This window comes from Eretmochelys imbricata, chromosome 2, assembly GCF_965152235.1.
Source record: "Eretmochelys imbricata isolate rEreImb1 chromosome 2, rEreImb1.hap1, whole genome shotgun sequence".
Classification (NCBI taxonomy): Eukaryota; Metazoa; Chordata; order Testudines; family Cheloniidae; genus Eretmochelys; species Eretmochelys imbricata.
The window spans coordinates 10,159,162-10,178,785 of record NC_135573.1 but is presented as its reverse complement, the minus strand read 5'-3'; the positions used below and the strand labels follow the sequence as shown (position 1 = coordinate 10,178,785).

At 41.3% G+C, this 19,624-nt stretch overlaps 1 protein-coding gene across 5 annotated transcripts in view; it reads right to left on the bottom strand.

The window, feature by feature from the left end:
* Nucleotides 1-19,624, bottom strand: part of PTK2 (protein tyrosine kinase 2) — a 385,991-nt gene that overhangs the window by 13,276 nt on the left and 353,091 nt on the right. For all 5 annotated transcript variants that reach the window (XM_077809747.1, XM_077809744.1, XM_077809746.1 and 2 more), the window contains 3 exons: nt 5,030-5,092; nt 1,450-1,489; nt 809-915 (listed from right to left, as the gene is read on the bottom strand). In XM_077809747.1, the coding sequence (XP_077665873.1) occupies nt 809-915; nt 1,450-1,489; nt 5,030-5,092 (210 nt within the window). The remainder of the gene's footprint in view (nt 1-808; nt 916-1,449; nt 1,490-5,029; nt 5,093-19,624) is intronic.

The window sequence follows — 19,624 nt, the reverse complement described above, 5'->3', positions numbered from 1 at the left end:
TTGGTTACCTGCCGCGTCCGCAGGTTCGGTCGATCGCGGCTCCCACTGGCCACGGTTCGCCACCCCAGGGCAATGGGGGCTGCGGGAAGCGGCGTGGGCCGAGGGATGGGCTGTGGGAGCTGCGATCGGCTGAACCTGCGGACATGGCAGGTAAACAAAGCGGAGTGGCCCACCAGGGGCTTTCCCTGAACAAGCGGTGGACCGGATTGAGAACCACTGCTCTAGGGCAGCTGTGACATTGCAGCAAGAAGCATGCTGGAACATCACAGCAGAGAGGGGGACAAGAAAAGAAGTCGAGTGTCCCACGCATCCTAATGAGCAGAGGCATGCACCACAGTGCCTAGGACACCTAACCACTATGTAAATAATCATACGATTACTGAAATAAGTAGAATTGTGGTTATGCTATTTGCTTTCCACCAATTAACATCACTCTGATAAGCTGGGAGAATGGGCAGTGAGAATGGTCTCTTGTACCCCACATATCAGTTGCTCTTCAAGCTGGAAGTAACGGCCAAATGAAATTCCAACTAAGCACAACGGCAGGTGAAGGGAGATGGATGGGGGAGGGAGAGTATTATTTTCAGGAATTCTTGTTCCAAACAAGGTCCGACTGGAAGGAGATGCAAAACCACAGTAGCAAACAGCGAGTGTGAATATGTCCCATGACAACGTATTCAGTTACAAGCTTCAATTTTGTTTTCACTTTCAGCATCAGCTCACACATTAGTAACTGCTGATGGTTCTTTTTTTGGTGCATAATGAGCAATTAGCTAAAACATACTTCATTTGACACTGAGCAATGTACCTTCACTCCTTCATTGTAGCTGTCCACAGGGCTGTTGAGACTGGCAAGACTACCCAAATGGCTGGGGGCTCCAGGACGAGGTGGTTTCTTTGGCGGAGCTGCATGATCTAGTTAACAACATATTTTGCACACCTTACAAAAGGACTAAATTTATTATATTGACTTTATAACATTTTGGGAAGGTATTCAGCACATTGAATAAGCTTGTTCTATTTCCATTTATGAAAACTCCATCTGCCAAACTATGCTTCTTATCTTTATTTCAGCTAAAGGAAGTCAGAGACTAAAAGATCCCACAGTCTTTTTTCAAGCCTTGAAACAATGAAGATAACAACATGAACATTTTAATAAAGCTCAAAAATCTCAGCCACAAATTTGAAAATTCTGTGGCCAAAAGTTTGGCATTTAAATTAAATCAGCCAGGACTCCTCCCAAAACAATCAATAGATGTTGTGAGTGCTTACTACTTCTGAAAATCATGCCAAACTGTATTTAGATGCCTAACCTCAGGGTATCCAATACTGGCCTAGATTATTATTTACTACTGTGGCAATAAATGCAATTTCTGAGATGAGAAGAAATGCATCAAGGATCAGGAACTTGAGTGTTCATGCTGATTATATAGTAAATGTATGGCTCACCTGGTTTACCCACAGGCTGATATATGTGTTGGTTACCAGCCTGTAAAAGAAAATTTAGTCATTACAATTACGGTGTTTATAACTCAGGATCCTCATCTGAAAGATTTGTTGTTGTAAGCTTAGCCATTAGAGTTATCCAATTTCTTTAAGATTTCCAGTCACAGACATTCCAAAAGTATTTCCCCTGCTCCCCCCGCATTACTTTAAGGTATCACGAGACACATATTGCTTCCAACTACAATTTCAGATAACATTACTTAGGATAAAAACGTTCATTCATCTTGTGTTCTGCTGCTCACAACCACACTGGCCTTTATCTGTATTACTAATAGTTTGTCCTTGCAAGGCTGATACTGGCATTAGTCAAATAGGATGGCACATTTACCACATATTTAGTTCTCTATCCAAAGATAATTTTTAAATAAGTTGTGGCTGTTACAAGAAAAATTGTAGCAGAACAATTAGAAGACTGCATGCCTAGGGTCTTTTCTATTGCTATAGTTTAAATCAGATTAAGCAGACTTTTAGAAATTCACAGTAAAAACAGAATAAATAAAAGATAGTCTACTTATTAATTTGGAAATTCTTTATATTGGATTGAAATGAGTTGCCTTGCTAATTATATTTACACAGCTTACTGTCAAGTCAGAGGGAAATCTGTTTAGTCAGAACAGAACAAATGCTTTATATGAGACTTGCAGTTGCCTTCTTGAAAAACAACAATCTAAATACACTCATATGTTTTATGAAAGAGCTTCTGCAGATTGGGGTTTCTTTTGCAAATTAAAAATGTTGACATAGCTACAGTTCTCAGTAAGCACAGCAATAAAACATCTCAACAGGACATTTATTTATTAAGTGAAAACTATTCTGAAACAGGCTGCATATCTATACGGTAAAAAGACTGGAAAGAGATTTAAAGTCTCAATTGCATTAAATCTAAGGGAGCTGCATTTTCAACACTTTAAAAAGAACTAATTCTGAGAACTGAGGGTTCACCTAAACTTGTGCAAAGACACGTGAGTTCTTGCACGAACTCACCATTAGCTATGGATGAATCCAGTATAAATCACTGCATAGAGTGCTAATTAATTCACATGCCCAAATTAGCTGTTACTAGTGTAACCTCAGCAATCAAACTTGATTTTGGGGTGTGTGTTAGAGAACATCTGTGCTTGCAAATCTCTCTCTTAGGTACTCACATGGCCCACATTACTGTAGTAACTGAGCACCTCAGAATCTTTAAAGTATTTATACTTTCATCACCCTGGTGAGGTAGGGAACTATTACCCCCATTTTGGAGACGGGGACTGAGGAACAGAGACATTAAAGGACTTGCATAGGGTTGCACAGGAAGTCTGTGGCAGAGCAGAGAATTGAACCTGGGATTCCCGAGTTCCAGGCTAGTGCCCCAGCGAATGGATCATCCTTCCATTAGCAAAGCTAACAGGATAAGCAGCTCTAGAGACAGCAATGCAGTATTTATCCAAAAGAAGTTTTGTCAGGTCTGCCTTATACCAGCTGCCTTATAAAAGCTCAATTTAACCAAATCAGAGGTTGCAACATTCGCAGAAATCAATTTTATGGTATTAAAATTAAAGGCAGAGATGGCAGTGACAGCTATAGTTAAAGTTGTCTAACACTTTCCATTATAAGACCCTGTTTCCAGCTGCTTAAAACTTGGCCAAATTTTAACCATGTGGTCTGAAAATTTCCATGCTGGGTCTCTGCCTCATATTTGCAGAAGTACCGAACATTCATAACTGCAAGTGAAGCCCACTGGAGCTGCGTTCTAAGTATTCTGAAAAATCAAGCTCTAGTCGTCTCAAGCTGAGCACCAAAAATTAGTGGACACGTTTAGCTTTTATCATTTTGTGCTTCAGCTCCCCCTGCTTTAAAATGGGGATAATTTCCCCACCTCATCTCATCTGGGAATGCAGGGCTGTGTAGTTTGAGTTTTACATATAGTGCATTTCTCATTTAGGGCACAAGCAGACATCCTGGGATCAAGCAGCCATGGGAAGCAAAATTTATTAAAGGGGATGGGGGAACTGAACTTCGGTGTCCACACATTGTGGGTGAGTGCTCTAACCACTAGGCTAAAAACTACAAGGAACCATCTCTCCCACCGCCTCCCACTGGGGCTTAAGTGTGTGCTAGGTGACCTGGTGCCTAAACTGAGGCTGCTGTGCACATGTCAAGTGGCAGATCTTTAGATGCCATGGGCACTTTACCAGCAGAAATTTAGGTGTCTACAGAGATAGGCAGCAGCTGGGCAGGGGTTTTGAGGATCTAAATTTTGGATTTAGGTACCTGAAGTGGCAGTTAGGTGTCTTAATCCCTTTGTGGATCTGTCTCAAAGTCCCTCTCCCCTATAATATTTAAGTGATGAATGAGCACAATAGAATCGCAGAGTTTTGAACCACACACTTCATTTGGAACTGGAATCAGGCAGCAGCAGACACGCCAAAAAAAAAAAAAAAAGCAAATACTGTACAGTAATTACATTACTGTGTTAAATGTAAACTAAAAAAAATAAAGGGAAAGTTAAAATTTTTTTGACAAGGTAAGGAAACTGTTTCTGTGCTTGTTTCATTGAAATTAAAATGGTTAAAAGCAGCATTTTTTTCCCCTGAATAGTAAAGTTTCAAACCTGTATTAAGTCAATGTTCAAAAGTTATAAACTTTTGAAAGAACCACTGCAATATTTTGTTCAGTTATCAACCACCTCCATATCCAAGGTGTTTGTAACTCTGAGATTCTACTGTATTTAACAATTTGGATTTTACAAGAGCAGCTCAAACTAATGAGAAAGGCGAATTAAAAAAATATGAATTTAGAGAAACATTGATGAAGGCAATCACTAGAGAAAAGTTACGTCAACCAGTCCAATGAAACCATTAACACACACACACATACACACACAGCACAACCCCCTACTTTCAATTTCTGTGGTACAGAGACGACAAAGGAAGTGAAACTATTTGAGACCCTTTTTTTTTTTTTTTTTAAACACAGAAGACATGACTTAAGTCAGTGAGTGAGAATATATCATAGCTGCAGCTGTTGTCTGGCAGTAAATGAATGAATATTGGATCTGCCCCATTTGTTTTCTAGTAGCTCATTTACCCCCAGAGAGATTGTTGTTGTTGCATTACTCAAGACTTATATTACTTATGAGAAAGCTCTTCAGTTACTTAAACATCCGCATAGGTTATTTAATCTTGCTTCCTGTTGACAGAAATCTAAGCAAAACTATCCCTATTTTTAAATAAAAGCCTTGGCTAATCATCCCATGTACACTGTAAAATAATCAGAGTGTATTTGCTAAAACATTCAGGCATTTGTTTCAACAGCAGCACCAAGAAAAAGAACCCCAAACAGTTGTGTGAACAAATTTGCTGTTGCTGCCATTCCCGTAGAAGCTAAGCCTCTGGAAACTTTTAGACCCACGTAATAATAATGGAAACATTTAGCTAACTTTAACTCGCCTCCCATAATCAGGGCAATGTGCAGTGTGTTCTACAGAGACCTAGAGAAAGAGTTGATAGCTGAAAAGATACCACACATACATACTTACCGGGCCCTGGAGGCTCCCGTCCTCTCGGTCTATGCTGCCTCTGGAGAGCCGCACATCAGGTTTCTAGAGGAATGAACAATGTGGTTTTGTATTTTGTTTATAAGAGCATTATAAATTCAAACAGCCTAGGATTAAATTCATCCTAAAGGCAAGAAAGTACCATCAAAAAATTTACACTTTGACTAATAGAGATGTGATTTCATTCCATTCCATTCTTCACATCCCCAGTTCCTGTAACATGCTCTTGCAAGTACAGATACTGAAACTATCAGTAGCTTCTAAAGAACTGTTTTTCAGCTACCCGTTTTCTGCTAGCACATAAAAATGCTTTATATAAATATTGATAGTACCATTTCCCCAACACAACATTGGAAAACCTGCATTTTAATTCTCTCAGAGGCAGCAAAGTCGTTTGTTATTGTATTTTCTTCCTAACAGCAAAAATTTCAACCACAGGATGAGAAATGCTGCGCATTAATTCCTGTTTCCTGCTTGAGAAAGGCTTATATGTACTTGGCTCCATCTCCAAGCCTGCAAATGGGGCCAATTACTGGAGCTCCTTAAACACTGCATTTAAGATACAGAAAGCTAATAAAGAAGACTGGTTTCGATACCCTTCTGCTGATAGAAGAAGCAATAAACAAATTTACCTTTTATTAGAGTTAAAAACAGTACATGGAGGGCTCTTTTTAAATTGTACAAAAGCTTTAGGGAAAAGACTTTTTTTTTAAACTTAATTTATCACTCCCTTCCTCACACACCCAGGTATCCACTGTACTTATACTTCTGAGACAAATAAACATTTAGAAAGACCAACAGATAGGCAGTCCTGAAACAATGGCTATGGTTGATCCCAAGACCACAAGGTCAGCTCCGTTAGGAAATTCCTCTGATGTCATGGATAGACCAACAAAGAATGAAAGAAGATCTGTCTTCTACTTCCCTCAGCTAGGAATGTGTATGGAGGAGTCCATTTTCCACTGCACATAATGCCTACTAACTCCAGTGAAAATTACATGGAAATACAGTGGAGGCTTTTCTTATTTAAATAAATGCAGACTACAAAACGCTGGATTTCCACTAAAGTTATGTCATGTAGGGCTGTAAATCGTTTTGGGGTCAAACTTTTTGGAGGACAAAAATTCTGTGATTTTCATTTAAAATTACCCAGTCTCTATTCTCTGCTTATGAATGAAAATATGGGAGTGCTGTGCCCTGGATTACTCATGGTTAGGTATATCTTGCTAAATGTTCCAGAAAAAAATTGAAAAAATTGAAAAAAATTTGTGCTATACTACAAAAACACACCTAGTATCAGTCTTTAGGAATAGTCACCATTTGTTGGCAGCCAGTAAGAAGAGCCTGAGCTGTGGTACAGTCATACTGTCAGCATTCACTCAGGCTTTCACAGACTATTTGTATTAAGGTAGCGCTTAAAGGCCACAGCTGAGACCAAGACCCCTTTGTGCTAGGCACTGTACAACTACATAGAAAGAGACAGTCCCTGCCTCAGCGAGATCTTACATTTTAAATAGACAAGACAGACAAAAGGTGGGAGAAAGGCAGTATTATTATTCTTATTTTACAGATGGAAAACTGAGGCAGAGAGAGATTGTGTGACTTGCTCAAGGTCACCCTGGGAGTCTGTGGAAAAGCTTGCAACTGAACCTAGATCTCTTGAATCTCAAGCCATTGCCTTAACCACAAGAGCACACATCCTTTCTGACAAAAGATTCTTTTTTGCTAGCTATGTAGGTGTCCAGTATACATATAAATATGCATCTTACATAAACCATGTAATGTTTTTCATTATATTTTAAACTAAACAACACAAAAATTATCTTCTCTATCTTAGTAAATGAATGTATCCAAAGAGTTTTACATTACTATTGGATCTGGAGCTAGTGTTCAGAAATTGTCTTTGTTTCATATATATTTACATTGCAAATGCTCTTGGGCAAAGCGAAAAAAAATCTCAGTCACTAAAACACTGGATTGGGCAAACTTCAATGATTTTTAAGTTTCTGTGAATTTACTTATTCTTCCAGGAAAGTGCCTAATAGTAGCATTCTCTCAGATAATGGTGAAATATTCTGTGTTTTTGAAGCAAAGGCAGAAGCATAATTACATACACTACACCTGATAGAATAAAATACAACTTTTGGTGGCATTAAATAGATACAGAGAAAGGGAAAACTGATGGAACGATAGTACTTCTATTTTCTCAGCTTCAAAATACAGGCAGGGAAAAAAATCACTCTTTTTTGATTAAAAAGAAAAGGAGGACTTGTGGCACCTTAGAGACTAACAAATTTATTTGAGCATAAGCTTTCGTGAGCTACAGCTCACTTCATCGGAAAGCTTATGCTCACGAAAGCTTATGCTCAAATAAATTTGTTAGTCTCTGAGGTGCCACAAGTACTCCTTTTCTTTTTGCGAATACAGACTAACACGGCTGCTACTCTGAAACCTGTATTTTTTGATTGTGCCTTGTTTTTAATATTCTGTAACTTTGCCCTTTAAATGCTAGGATCACACAACAGTGCTGTCTGACTACTATATAAAGAACAGAAATCATTTAACACAGGTACTCTAGACAGTTAAAAAGAAACTGTAGAAAACTGCCTGAGGAAAAGAAAGTCTCCACATGTCCCAACATAAATCTAGACTTTTCACACATTCAGTGCCCACTGAAATCAAAATAAAGACTCCCATGACTGAATGGGCTTTGGATCAGACCTTTAATGAGCAATTCACTTATGTTGTAAAAACATTTCAATTTTAATCATCTTTAGGGATTCTCTTCCTTTTGGGCTTTGCCAAAATCCATATTGCTGCAGTTCCTTCTATATTTACTCCCTTCTCCACTTTTGCCTATCTTGGTGCATCTGTGGCCGCCCCTGTAACAGTAGTATCTTAGTGGCTAATGAAGACCAAAGAATTAATCCTTGCAACATCTATATGAGATAGGGAAGTGTCACAGATCCACAAGACCAGTCCTATGGCCCCAGCTTTGGAAGAGTCTCTGGGAGGACCCCTGCAGGGTGCCAGACCCCCTAGGGGGGGTCTCACTCTTCCTCCAGGGAAAGCCACATGGATTCACTGGACCTCTGGGCCTTCAGCACCCCGCTTCACACTCAGAGCTCTGTTCAGCAAGCCCACCTGGGACAGACCCCCTGAGGGAGACTTGTACAATTTTAGGGAGCAATGCACCTCCTCTGTCAGGATTTGCAGTGACACACAGCCAGTGTTGCAAAACAGAGGAGTTTATCAGTAGTCTGGAACACAGCATTGGAAGTCCTTGATTAGCACAGAGAAAAGCAAGTTACAGCAGAGTCCATCCTGGTCAGCACAGAATCCCAAAGCTCTGTCACGCTGACCTCTCTTTGTCCCAGCTCAGGAGTGCACCTCCACTGCTTCCTACAACCAACACTCAGCTACTACCCTAGCACCTCCCCAGCTGGGCAAACTCTGCTTGGCTTTGTGCTGAGAAGTGGGCCATCCATGGTTGTTAATTGCTAGGTATCAAAGTTCTCGTGATTAGATTTGTCACTGTCTTCTCAGATGCTCCACCTAAGGTCCAGACAGCCATGAGCCATTCACACCCGTATCCCTGAGCCTCTGCAGAGAGCAAACAACCCTTTCTACCCTCTAGGGTGTGTTTGTGTGTATATATATTATATATAAACTTAAAAAAATAGGAAAATATTAAAATGCAACTCTACCCTGAAAAGTGACTATGTAAAAATAGCAACCTGCTCAACAGACTTGTCTCATGCAGCATCAACAGAATTGTTTACTAAGGTCCAGTTGGTTAGACCTATGCAAACTCATTGAAAGCAATGATGTTGCACAGGGAATCACTGAGGACATGATTTAAAGACAACGATGCCTACAGGTAACTACCAACTGATGATGGCTAGGTAGAGGGCCATTTAATATCCATTTAATTTATATGTATCTTATTAAAAATATAATGGACTTAACGCTGTGCACACAGCCAGCCTATGTAAACACATGTACTTACAATTGTTACCATTATTCTCCAATCCCTGGCTCTTTCTGATTGTCTATTACATTCTTTTATTTTATCTGGTCTTAAATTAGCTCAGAAGTTTTTTTTGATGCAGGGTCTGTCTTTTACTGTATGTTCTTACAATACCTACCACTATGGGATATCAGGGCCTTTAATACTTATCTATATAAAACCAACAATATGGATAGCCCTTTGCAAAGGAGCATATTTCCCAGGGGCTAGCTGGTACTGGCCTGCAGCACATGTGAGTACTTCAGAAACTTAAGTACATACACAACAATATAAACACTTTCAGCCTCAGTCTAAGAATACAGTGCTCAATGACTGATAACAGGCACCGGTATGGCTTTCTAAATCCCTTGAGATAATCCCCATTCTCAGTTATTCATGTGTCTAGCTGTGGGTTATCAGTTCAGCAAAGCGAGAGTTCTAAAGGCAATCCTATTGCAGCTTTGATCTTTCTAAGTGACAAGATTTCACCGACCCTTTTTAGCCCCTGGGTGCTAGCACTGGAACAATGATATGGTGCCAGAATTTTAACAAGGAGCAAAAAAACCAAACAAAAAAACCCCCACCTCAGTTAGCAACAATGCATGTGACACTCCCCGAATAAATTACTTGCCATCCATCACACACAAAAATCTACCAGTTTCATACTCTATCCATCATTCTGTACTGCCAAACCAAATCCCTCATCCTTTCCATTCCCTATCCCATTCACAGTACCTTTTGACAGGTTTCAGTACCTTTTGACTCACCATGCTCCCCTTCCCTAGAACCTTATGGAGACTTCCCTACGTGACAGTGGCAGCTGACAGGCAGTGTGTGGCTGGTTGGATGGGGGGCTGATCCCCTCTGATGATTAGTTGGTCTGTAAAATATGTCCCCTTTGGTTCTTGAGTGTGCAGTGGAGGGAGTTTTCCAGTGCTTACTGGGGAAGGAGTTGGGGGAGTTTCACTGCATATGGAGTTGGGAGGTAAAGGGGAGCAAAAGTTCCCAAGGAAACCAGTAGGTTGCTGAGCCGCATGAAATTAACCCATCCAGCCATGCTGGTGTGTCCTGCAGATCTAGTTAACACCATGGTAAGGGACAGAAACAATTTATAAAAAATGAATTCTGAAGATGTTGGAGAAATTCATGGTTTAGGATCCCACATTTACCTGGGAAAGTTTATCATTTGCCACTGGCGAGTGCGTTTTTCAAGCCCTGATTCTCCTCATGACCCTTAATACTGACTGTAGCAATAAAACCACCTTCAAATACATTTCATGTATTTCCATAATGTGAAGTCTCTCTCTTGACCTTTCAGACTGTGGGGCTGAGCAAAGGTTTATTTCAATGGAAGAATTACTGAATGTACTAAGCAAAAATGGAAGTGTAAGGAAAATACTTTGTGCTTGCTATTTCTACAGATTTCTTTAGAGCAGGAAGAAATTATATCCTTCTGATCATCAATTCATAGTAAATCAAAACCCTCCAAAAGAAAGGGGATTTCTTGTCTACGTCTAATAAAGTGTGGTCTCACATATCTGAATTCTTTTGGAAATATCAACACGGAGTTTTCAGAATGGATGCATATGATGAAGAATTGGAATATAACCTACTGTACTTACATTACTGTTACTCATTAATAAAAACATATCGGTATTTTCAGGACATGCTAAGCTATAATATCTCGGTAGGATTTTCTCATGTTAAAAATTAAAACCCTATTTTAGTAGCAAGTTACATCAATTACTCTTGAGTTACCGTTCTCAGAGTCAAAGTTGGACAAGTATTAAACCATATGCATGTGGGAACTTTTATATACACAAAAACAACCAACAAGATAAGGAAACTATGCAAGTTATTTCATCCACAGCTATTGAGAGAAGGGAATATAAAGTTCTTAATGTAGCACTCTGTCTCTGATGCCACAAGTGCTGAGAAATTGCTAAACAGACTGCATATGTGCATAATGAACAATTAGGCACTATCAACACAAAACCAGAGAAGGATCCAAAGAGGGAATAAAATACAATTGGGTGAACAGATCATTAAAATGCTGTAAGAAAACATTTTACAGAAGACCAACATTACACATTTAGCCAACCAGAGGTTCAGAATCTCGAAAATGTGTCTGCAATTATTTGGAATTTAACTGGCAAAACTATGATGTTTAACCTGAAACACACACATCTATGCATATACAGTATATTTCCTCATCAGGGTTTTTGTATAGGGCACCCGTCACCATGATATTTATGCACTACTAAGGTAAATTATATCTACATGGTTTTGGACTTCATGGGGGCTTCTGTTTGTCTCCTTTCTTCAGTTGTAGAAGGCTCTCCTTTTGGGTTAAATCATACAATCACACACACATACATTCTATAATCTAGAAATGTCAATATTCAATTTTCAAAAATCAGGAATATATTTGATAGTCAGATCCAAAATAATCAGAAATCAGCAATACAAGTCTTAAAAGAATGATTAAAAATTATTATAACAAATGAATTAACAGATTTACTTGAAAATTCATTCTGTACTCAGAGAGTAAATGACGTAAGTTTGGGTTATACACACACACACACACACATACACACAATGACTCTAATCCTATAATCCCATCCATATAACAGACCTCTGCCAACATGGATTCCCTGTGAATCAACAGGGCTCCGTAAGGGCACAAGTACCAACCTATACAGATCAGAGAGCAGAACTGTGGCCCATGTTCTTTTCGTCAGTGCTGTAGAGCTGAAATTGAGTGTGGCAGAAAGGGTGGTTTGGTGTGGTAAAGTATTGTGACAGTAGTGAGGTAATGCTTGGAAACTGGTATTGTGTTGATGTGAATGTTGCCTTAACTTTGGATTTCCTTGTTTTGTGCTTGTGTTGCTGAGAGAAAAATACACATGAACAAGCGTAACTAAGATTTTGTGTGTAAATAAATGCATGCAAACCAACACATGTGAAAAAGGTGAGGTAGGCTGCAGTTCAGAGTGAGATCTTAATTTATTTCTTGGACTATTTTAGGCATTGTCTTAATTTGGTTACTGAGTTAAGTTATAGCTATATAAACCAGCAGCAATCTGATTTAAGTGGGTCCACAAAAGGATTTTAAATTAATGAAAAAACAAATTATATTTGCACTGGTGCAACTTTGATGTTTAGACATCATCATCATGATGTTCCTACTATGCCTCTGGCATTTAGGGCAGTGACGAAGCCTCTCCACTCCTGTCTGTTTCTGGCAGGTCTTTCAATGGTTCCCCAGCTGTGCCCCACGTTTTTCAGCTCGGCTTCCGCAGCTCTTTGCTATGTTGTTTTCGGATGGCCTTGTTTTCGCTTCCCTTCCGGTGTCCATCTTATTGCTCCTCTGGTGATGGAATCAGTTTCCATCCGAAGCACATAGCCAATCCATCTCCAATGCCTCCAAGCAATGATGGTGCTAAGATCCTATTGGCTGCACTGTGTCAGTAGTTCTTCGTTTGAAATTGTTCTGGGCCAGAAGATATGGAGGATTTTTCTGAGGCAGATTGTATGGAAGGAAGACAGTTTGGACATGTCATACTTTCTCATTCCCCAGCATTCTGCACCATAAAGTAGTGTTGAAAGTACACAGCTCTGATAAATCTTGAGTTTGGTTTTGGTGTTGTATTTTGATGATATCCAGACTGTATTTAAGCTCCTGAAAGTGTTCCTGGCTTTACTGATTTTGTTTCGGATGTCCTGGCTGATGGTGCTGCTACTCAAGTATGTTTAGACAGACCTTGATAAGTAACGACTCTTCACTTTTATAATCATTTTAATTTGATGATCTCATGGGGCTTTACAAACATCAAGAAGGCCTCACAACCCCAATGAGAGTTAGGTCAATATCCTTTTATTAGAGATGGGGAAATTAAAGTTAAGTGATGTGGTAAAAATCGGGTGACCAGATAGCAATTGTGGAAAAATCGGGATGGGGGTGTTAGTGGCAGTTATAAGTTGCCTATATAAGACAAAGCCCCTAATATTGGGACATCTGGTCACCCTAGGTAAAAATCACAATCAGTGAGAGACTAGAATCCAGAACTCCTACCTGGCAGACTCTTGTTCTGTCCAACAGAACATCTGAAGGATGAAATAAGTAAATGATAGACTTCTGCTTGTTATGCATAACATGTTTAATACTATTATCCCATCTCTAGATTGCTAGCTGACAGGTTTAGAGACTCTTTTTTTACTTGTCTGTACTATACTTAATACAATAGCAAGCTGTTCCTTGATTGGTGCTCCACACAATTCTGTAATACAAAGGACTGTAAATTTTTGTCCATTGTCTTTCAGTTCCACAGCACTGTGAGACACCGATCTCCAAACATTTACATTTTACTCACTTTTGCCAAGACAATCTGAAAGAAAATGTCTTACTGCTAATTTAATTCCTCATAGTGCAATAAAGATGCCAGCCCAGGCAGTGTGTAATATGATCTACCTACCAGCAGATGCAGACAGGAAAAAAAACCCCTGATGTCAGGCCTGTACTAAGGAGGTGTCCTAGCCAAATACGTGACTTCCTAATTCACTTCCTGTCTACCAGCAGGTAGAGTTTTCTTTGTCTCTGAGCTTGAAGTTTCTAACAGTTCTTTATCCTATCTAACCTTGCTTCTATACTGACTGAAGCAGTTTTAGCTGATGGCTTTCCTTGGGAGATTTGTTTATTATTTTCTATTTTATAAGCAGGATTTCAGAATACTGAATTCAGTTAATACCAACCAGTTAATACTGACACATGCAAACAGAATTTCAGTCTGTCAGTATTAACTAGCTTTGCATAGTAAATCAGTTTTATGAAAGCTACTTTCACAGATAATTTCTCCTCTGCCCATGCAGTAACTTACATTTCGATGCCATTCCAATTTCATTCCTTGTTTGCACTGTTCTTGTTAACAATAATCATAGCATAATATATTCAGTGTTAAGGATCTTTGTGCTGTTGTGTTTGGAGCTACAGTCTCCTGTTGCAGAAAGAACAGAAAATTCTGAGTCTATGAGCAAATCAGTGTTCTTCCTGGTAAGCAGTGGTTGCACTAGTGCCATCCTCAGTATGGCCTCTCTTCTTAATGCTCAATATATTATAATAGGCAATTGGTAAATTTCCGTTTTCCTGAGAAACTTGATTCTCTGTGGCAGAAGCAATGCATGTTTTAGGAGCCTGGGGTATGCTGACTGCCTCTGTAAACAGACCTGATTCTGACCTCACACCAGTGCAAATTGGGAATAACTTCATTAAAGTCAACTGAGTTACACTCGTTCAAAACCAGTCTAAGTGGAGACTGAAATCAGGCTCTGACACATCTATTCTCTACACACAGAATAATCCCCTGAAAGTTTCCTAATTTTAGGTGCATCATGCAGGAGGAGAATCATGTTTCTGTAGAGATTTTCTCCCAACTCATAGTCCTAATGTTTTCTCGATGGAAAAGTATTTTTACCAGAGCATATGTGGGACTCAGCAATAGATTTGAGAAAATAATGAACTCTGCTCTTCTTTATGAGAAGAAACAGGAGCACAGATGGGAAATGCTGGTGAAGAGACAAGTGATTTCTCACCAGACCATGAAGGATGTTCAGAACAAACCTCACATTGAATCTGATCTTGCATCCTTACACATGCAAGACTCTTGTGACATCTTCAGGAAATATGCACCTGTAAGGTCTGCAGATTGGGCCTATTGTGAGGACAGCTGAAGACATCATATAAGACACACCAAAAGCAATCTTCTTGGCCAGCGAGACAGAATTCAAAGGAAAGGTGAGAGCATCTAAAAACAAATTTCTCCTGATGGATGTGAGGCAGTCTGGATTTAACAGGGAAGTTCATAAAAAAAAATGTAGATACAAAGAAGCTTTTAACCTTTTCATATCTATGACTATGGTCCAATAGAGACATGTGCTAGTAACCTGTCCTCCACCATAATTTCCCCAGGAATAAACCTGGAGAATGAAATCTCATTTTCAAGAAGTGCCTGGTTGTTAAGTAAACCATTTCCTTTGACAACATACTACGGATTTGAATACATTATGCTAATAAAATGTTAGCTTGTAATACCTAGCAATATATAAATCTCCATCAAATCTGTAACTGGCATCCAAAAATACCCCTTGAAGTCTCTGATCAGAATACATACTGTCATAAATATAAAGGGAAGGGTAAACCCCTTTGAAATCCCTCCTGGCCAGGGGAAAGCTCCTCTCACCTGTAAAGGGTTAAGAAGCTAAAGGTAACCTCGCTGGCACCTGACCAAAATGACCAATGAGGGGACAAGATACTTTCAAAAGCTGGGAGGAGGGAGAGAAACAAAGGGTCTGTGTCTGTCTGTGTGCTGCTTTTGCCAGGGACAGAACAGGAATGGAGTCTTAGAACTTTTAGTAAGTAATCTAGCTAGGTATGTGGTAGATTATGATTTCTTTAAATGGCTGAGAAAAGAATTGTGCTGAATAGAATAACTATTTCTGTCTGTGTATCTTTTTTGTAACTTAAGGTTTTGCCTAGAGGGGTTCTCTATGTTTTCTAATCTAATTACCCTGTAAGATATCTACCATCCTGATTTTACAGGGGGGATTTCTTCATTTCTATTTACTTCTATTTTCTATTAAAAGTCTTCTTGTAAAAGACTGAATGCTTTTTCATTGTTCTCAGATCCAAGGGTTTGGGTCTGTGGTCACCTATGCAAATTGGTGAGGCTTTTTATCCAACATTTCCCAGGAAAGGGGGGGTGCAAGTGTTGGGAGGATTGTTCATTGTTCTTAAGATCCAAGGGTCTGGGTCTGTAGTCACCTAGGCAAATTGGTGAGGCTTTTTACCAAACCTTGTCCAGGAAGTGGGGTGCAGGGTTTTGGGAAGTATTTTGGGGGGAAAGACGCGTCCAAACAGCTCTTCCCCAGTAACCAGTATTAGTTTGGTGGTGGTAGCGGCCATTCCAAGGACCACGGGTGGAATACTTTGTACCTTGGGGAAGTTTTGACTTAAGCTGGTAAAGATAAGCTTAGGAGGTTTTTCATGCAGGTCCCCACATCTGTACCCTAGAGTTCAGAGTGGGGGAGGAACCTTGACATGGTGGCATAGTGGTGGGATTAACCTGAAATCATTTTGAGATCCAGTTGAGATTTTTTGAACTAGAAATACAGATTTTAAAAAGGAATTTTTTTTTTCCTGTGGCTTTGAAGCAGCTTTGAAACTGAAAGCATCTTGGGTTTTCCCTGCTTTGTGGCCAAGCAGAGACAAAAGGGGATTATCTTGTGAATTGCAGGTTTTCTTTGCCTGGAGGCAGGGTACTTAACTCCTGCAGGGAAATTCACAGTCTTCCAACCCAGAGGTTTTTTTTTTTTTCTTTTCTTCCTAAAAGTAAATAGGGGGTGTGTGTTCTACCCATTTGCTTTTTCTTTGGGCTGGGTAAGCAGGTTTCCAAGTAGTTTGGAGGTTTTTTGCTTTAAGTTGGGCCCAGAACAGAGACAAGGGAATTGTCTTTTTCTGTAGGCTGACAATCACTATCAGAGAATAGGTATTCTATTCCAGCACAGCAAAATTTTACAGCCAAGTTTTGTTTGTTTATTTCTAAACCTCGGGTGTAAAGTTAGTTAAAAACAGAGAGGTTAGAATGACCAAATCCTCAGCTCGACTACAGCTGGAATTAGCCAAATTTCAGGCTGAGGAAAGACAAAGGGAACATGAAAGACAGATAGAACTCATGCGGCTGAAGAAGGAACAAGAAAGGGAGGCAGAACAACACCAAGCGGCTGCTCACAGGAGAGCTATGGAAGCGAGGGACAAAGAACTGGAGGAGAAGGAAAAAGAGAGGAAGTATGTGGAGGAGATGGAGAAGATAAAGGCTCAGCAGAATATCCCAACAAACCCTAGTAATCCTTCTCCAAGTACCACTTCCCATCCCAGAAAGTTCCCCACCTACAAGGCAGGCGATGATACTGAGGCCTTCCTAGAAAACTTCGAAAGGGCCTGCCTTGGATACAACCTCTCTACTGACCAGTACATGGTAGAGCTGAGGCCGCAGCTCAGTGGACCCTTAGCTGAGGTGGCAGCTGAAATGCCTAAAGAACACATGAACAAGTATGAACTGTTTAAATCCAAGGCGAGAGTCAGAATGGGGATAACACCCGAGCAGTCTCGTCGGAGGTTCAGAGCCCTAAGGTGGAAACCAGACATGTCATTTACCCGACATGCCTACCACATTGTGAAACATTGGGATGCCTGGATATCAGGAGCAAGTGTTGAATCTCCAGTAAATTTGCCCTTCCTAATGCAAATGGAACAATTCTTAGAGGGTGTTCCTGAGGAAATAGAAAGATACATCCTAGATGGGAAACCCAAAACTGTAATCGAGGCAGGAGAGATTGGAGCCAGATGGATGGAGGTGGCAGAGAAGAAGAAAACTGGTCGCAGTTGGAGCGGAGACCAGAAGGGACCACCCCAGACCACACCCTATTACCGGGGGCCGCCCAAGGCCCCACCTACCTCCCAAAGAACCCTCCAGACCCCTTATCGTCCTGCCACCCCGTTCTCCAGCAACCCTCCTCGCCCCAGTGACCCGTCAGCTGGACGATGTTTTAAATGTAACGAGCTGGGGCATGTAAAGGCCAACTGCCCCAAGAACCCCAACAGATTACAGTTCATTGCACCGGAATCACACCAGAGGTCCACAGGCCCAGATACTTCCCAGATACCCTTAGAGCGGAGGGAAACTGTGAGTGTGGGCGGGAAGAAGGTCACCGCGTGGAGGGACACCGGAGCACAAGTGTCAGCTATCCATGCTTCCTTAGTGGACCCCAATTTAATCAACCCAGAGATCCAAGTGACGATTCAACCCTTCAAGTCCAACTCTTTCAATTTGCCTACAGCCAAGTTGCCTGTCCAGTACAAGGGCTGGTCAGGAATGTGGACTTTTGCAGTCTATGATGATTATCCCATCCCCATGCTGTTGGGGGAAGACTTGGCCAATCATGTGAAGCAGGCCAAGAGGGTGGGAATGGTCACCCGCAGCCAGGCTAAACAAGCCGTGAGGCCTAGCTCTGTTCCGGAAACTTCTATCAGGACCCAGTCAGAGGTGATGGACCCGGACCCCAGGCCAATGTCTGCAACAGCAGTAGTAGATCCAGTCCCAGAGACCCAGACGGAACCAGTCCCAGAACCGGAACCAGCCGAACAACCAACACCAGACCCCGTGCCAGCACTGAATCCAGTACTTGCAACCTCAACACCAGAGGGCTCCACTGAACCTGAACTGGCAGCAGCCGATAACCCTACACAAGAGGCTCAGCCGGAGCCTGAATCCCAACATAGTGCACCAGCGGAGAGCGGTTCACAGTCAACAGAAACAGCTCCATCCCCTATATTGCTTCCAGAGGGACCAAGCCTAGGTCCACAATCCAATGAGGGACTGATGTCTCCAGCATCAAGGGAACAGTTCCAGACCGAACAGGAAGCAGATGAAAGCCTCCAGAGAGCTTGGACAGCGGCACGGAGCAACCCACCGCCTCTCAGCTCTTCTAATCGATCCAGGTTTGTTGTAGAAAGAGGACTTTTATACAAGGAAACTCTTTCTGGTGGACACCAGGAAGACTGGCATCCTCAGAGACAGTTGGTAGTTCCAACTAAATACCGGGCCAAGCTCTTGAGCTTAGCCCACGATCACCCTAGTGGCCATGCTGGGGTGAACAGGACCAAAGACCGTTTGGGGGGGTCATTCCACTGGGAGGGAATGGGAAAGGATGTTTCTACCTATGTCCAGTCTTGTGAGGTGTGCCAAAGAGTGGGAAAACCCCAAGACCAGGTCAAAGCCCCTCTACAACCACTCCCCATCATTGAAGTTCCATTTCAGCGAGTAGCTGTGGATATTCTGGGTCCTTTTCCGAAAAAGACACCCAGAGGAAAGCAGTACATACTGACTTTCATGGATTTTGCCACCCGATGGCCGGAAGCAGTAGCTCTAAGCAACACCAGGGCTAAAAGTGTGTGCCAGGCACTAGCAGACATTTTTGCCAGGGTAGGTTGGCCCTCCGACATCCTCACCGATGCAGGGACTAATTTCCTGGCAGGAACTATGAAAAACCTTTGGGAAGCTCATGGGGTAAATCACTTGGTTGCCACTCCTTACCACCATCAAACAAATGGCATGGTGGAGAAGTTTAATGGAACTTTGGGGGCCATGATACGTAAATTCGTAAATGAGCACTCCAATGATTGGGACCTAGTGTTGCAGCAGTTGCTCTTTGCCTACAGAGCTGTACCACATCCCAGTTTAGGGTTTTCCCCATTTGAACTTGTATATGGCCGTGAGGTTAAGGGGCCATTGCAGTTGGTGAAGCAGCAATGGGAGGGATTTACACCTTCTCCAGGAACTAACATTCTGGACTTTGTAACCAACCTACAAAACACCCTCCGAACCTCTTTAGCCCTTGCTAAAGAAAACTTACAGGATGCTCAAAAAGAGCAAAAAGCCTGGTATGATAAACATGCCAGAGAGCGTTCCTTCAAAGTAGGAGACCAGGTCATGGTCTTAAGGGCGCTCCAGGCC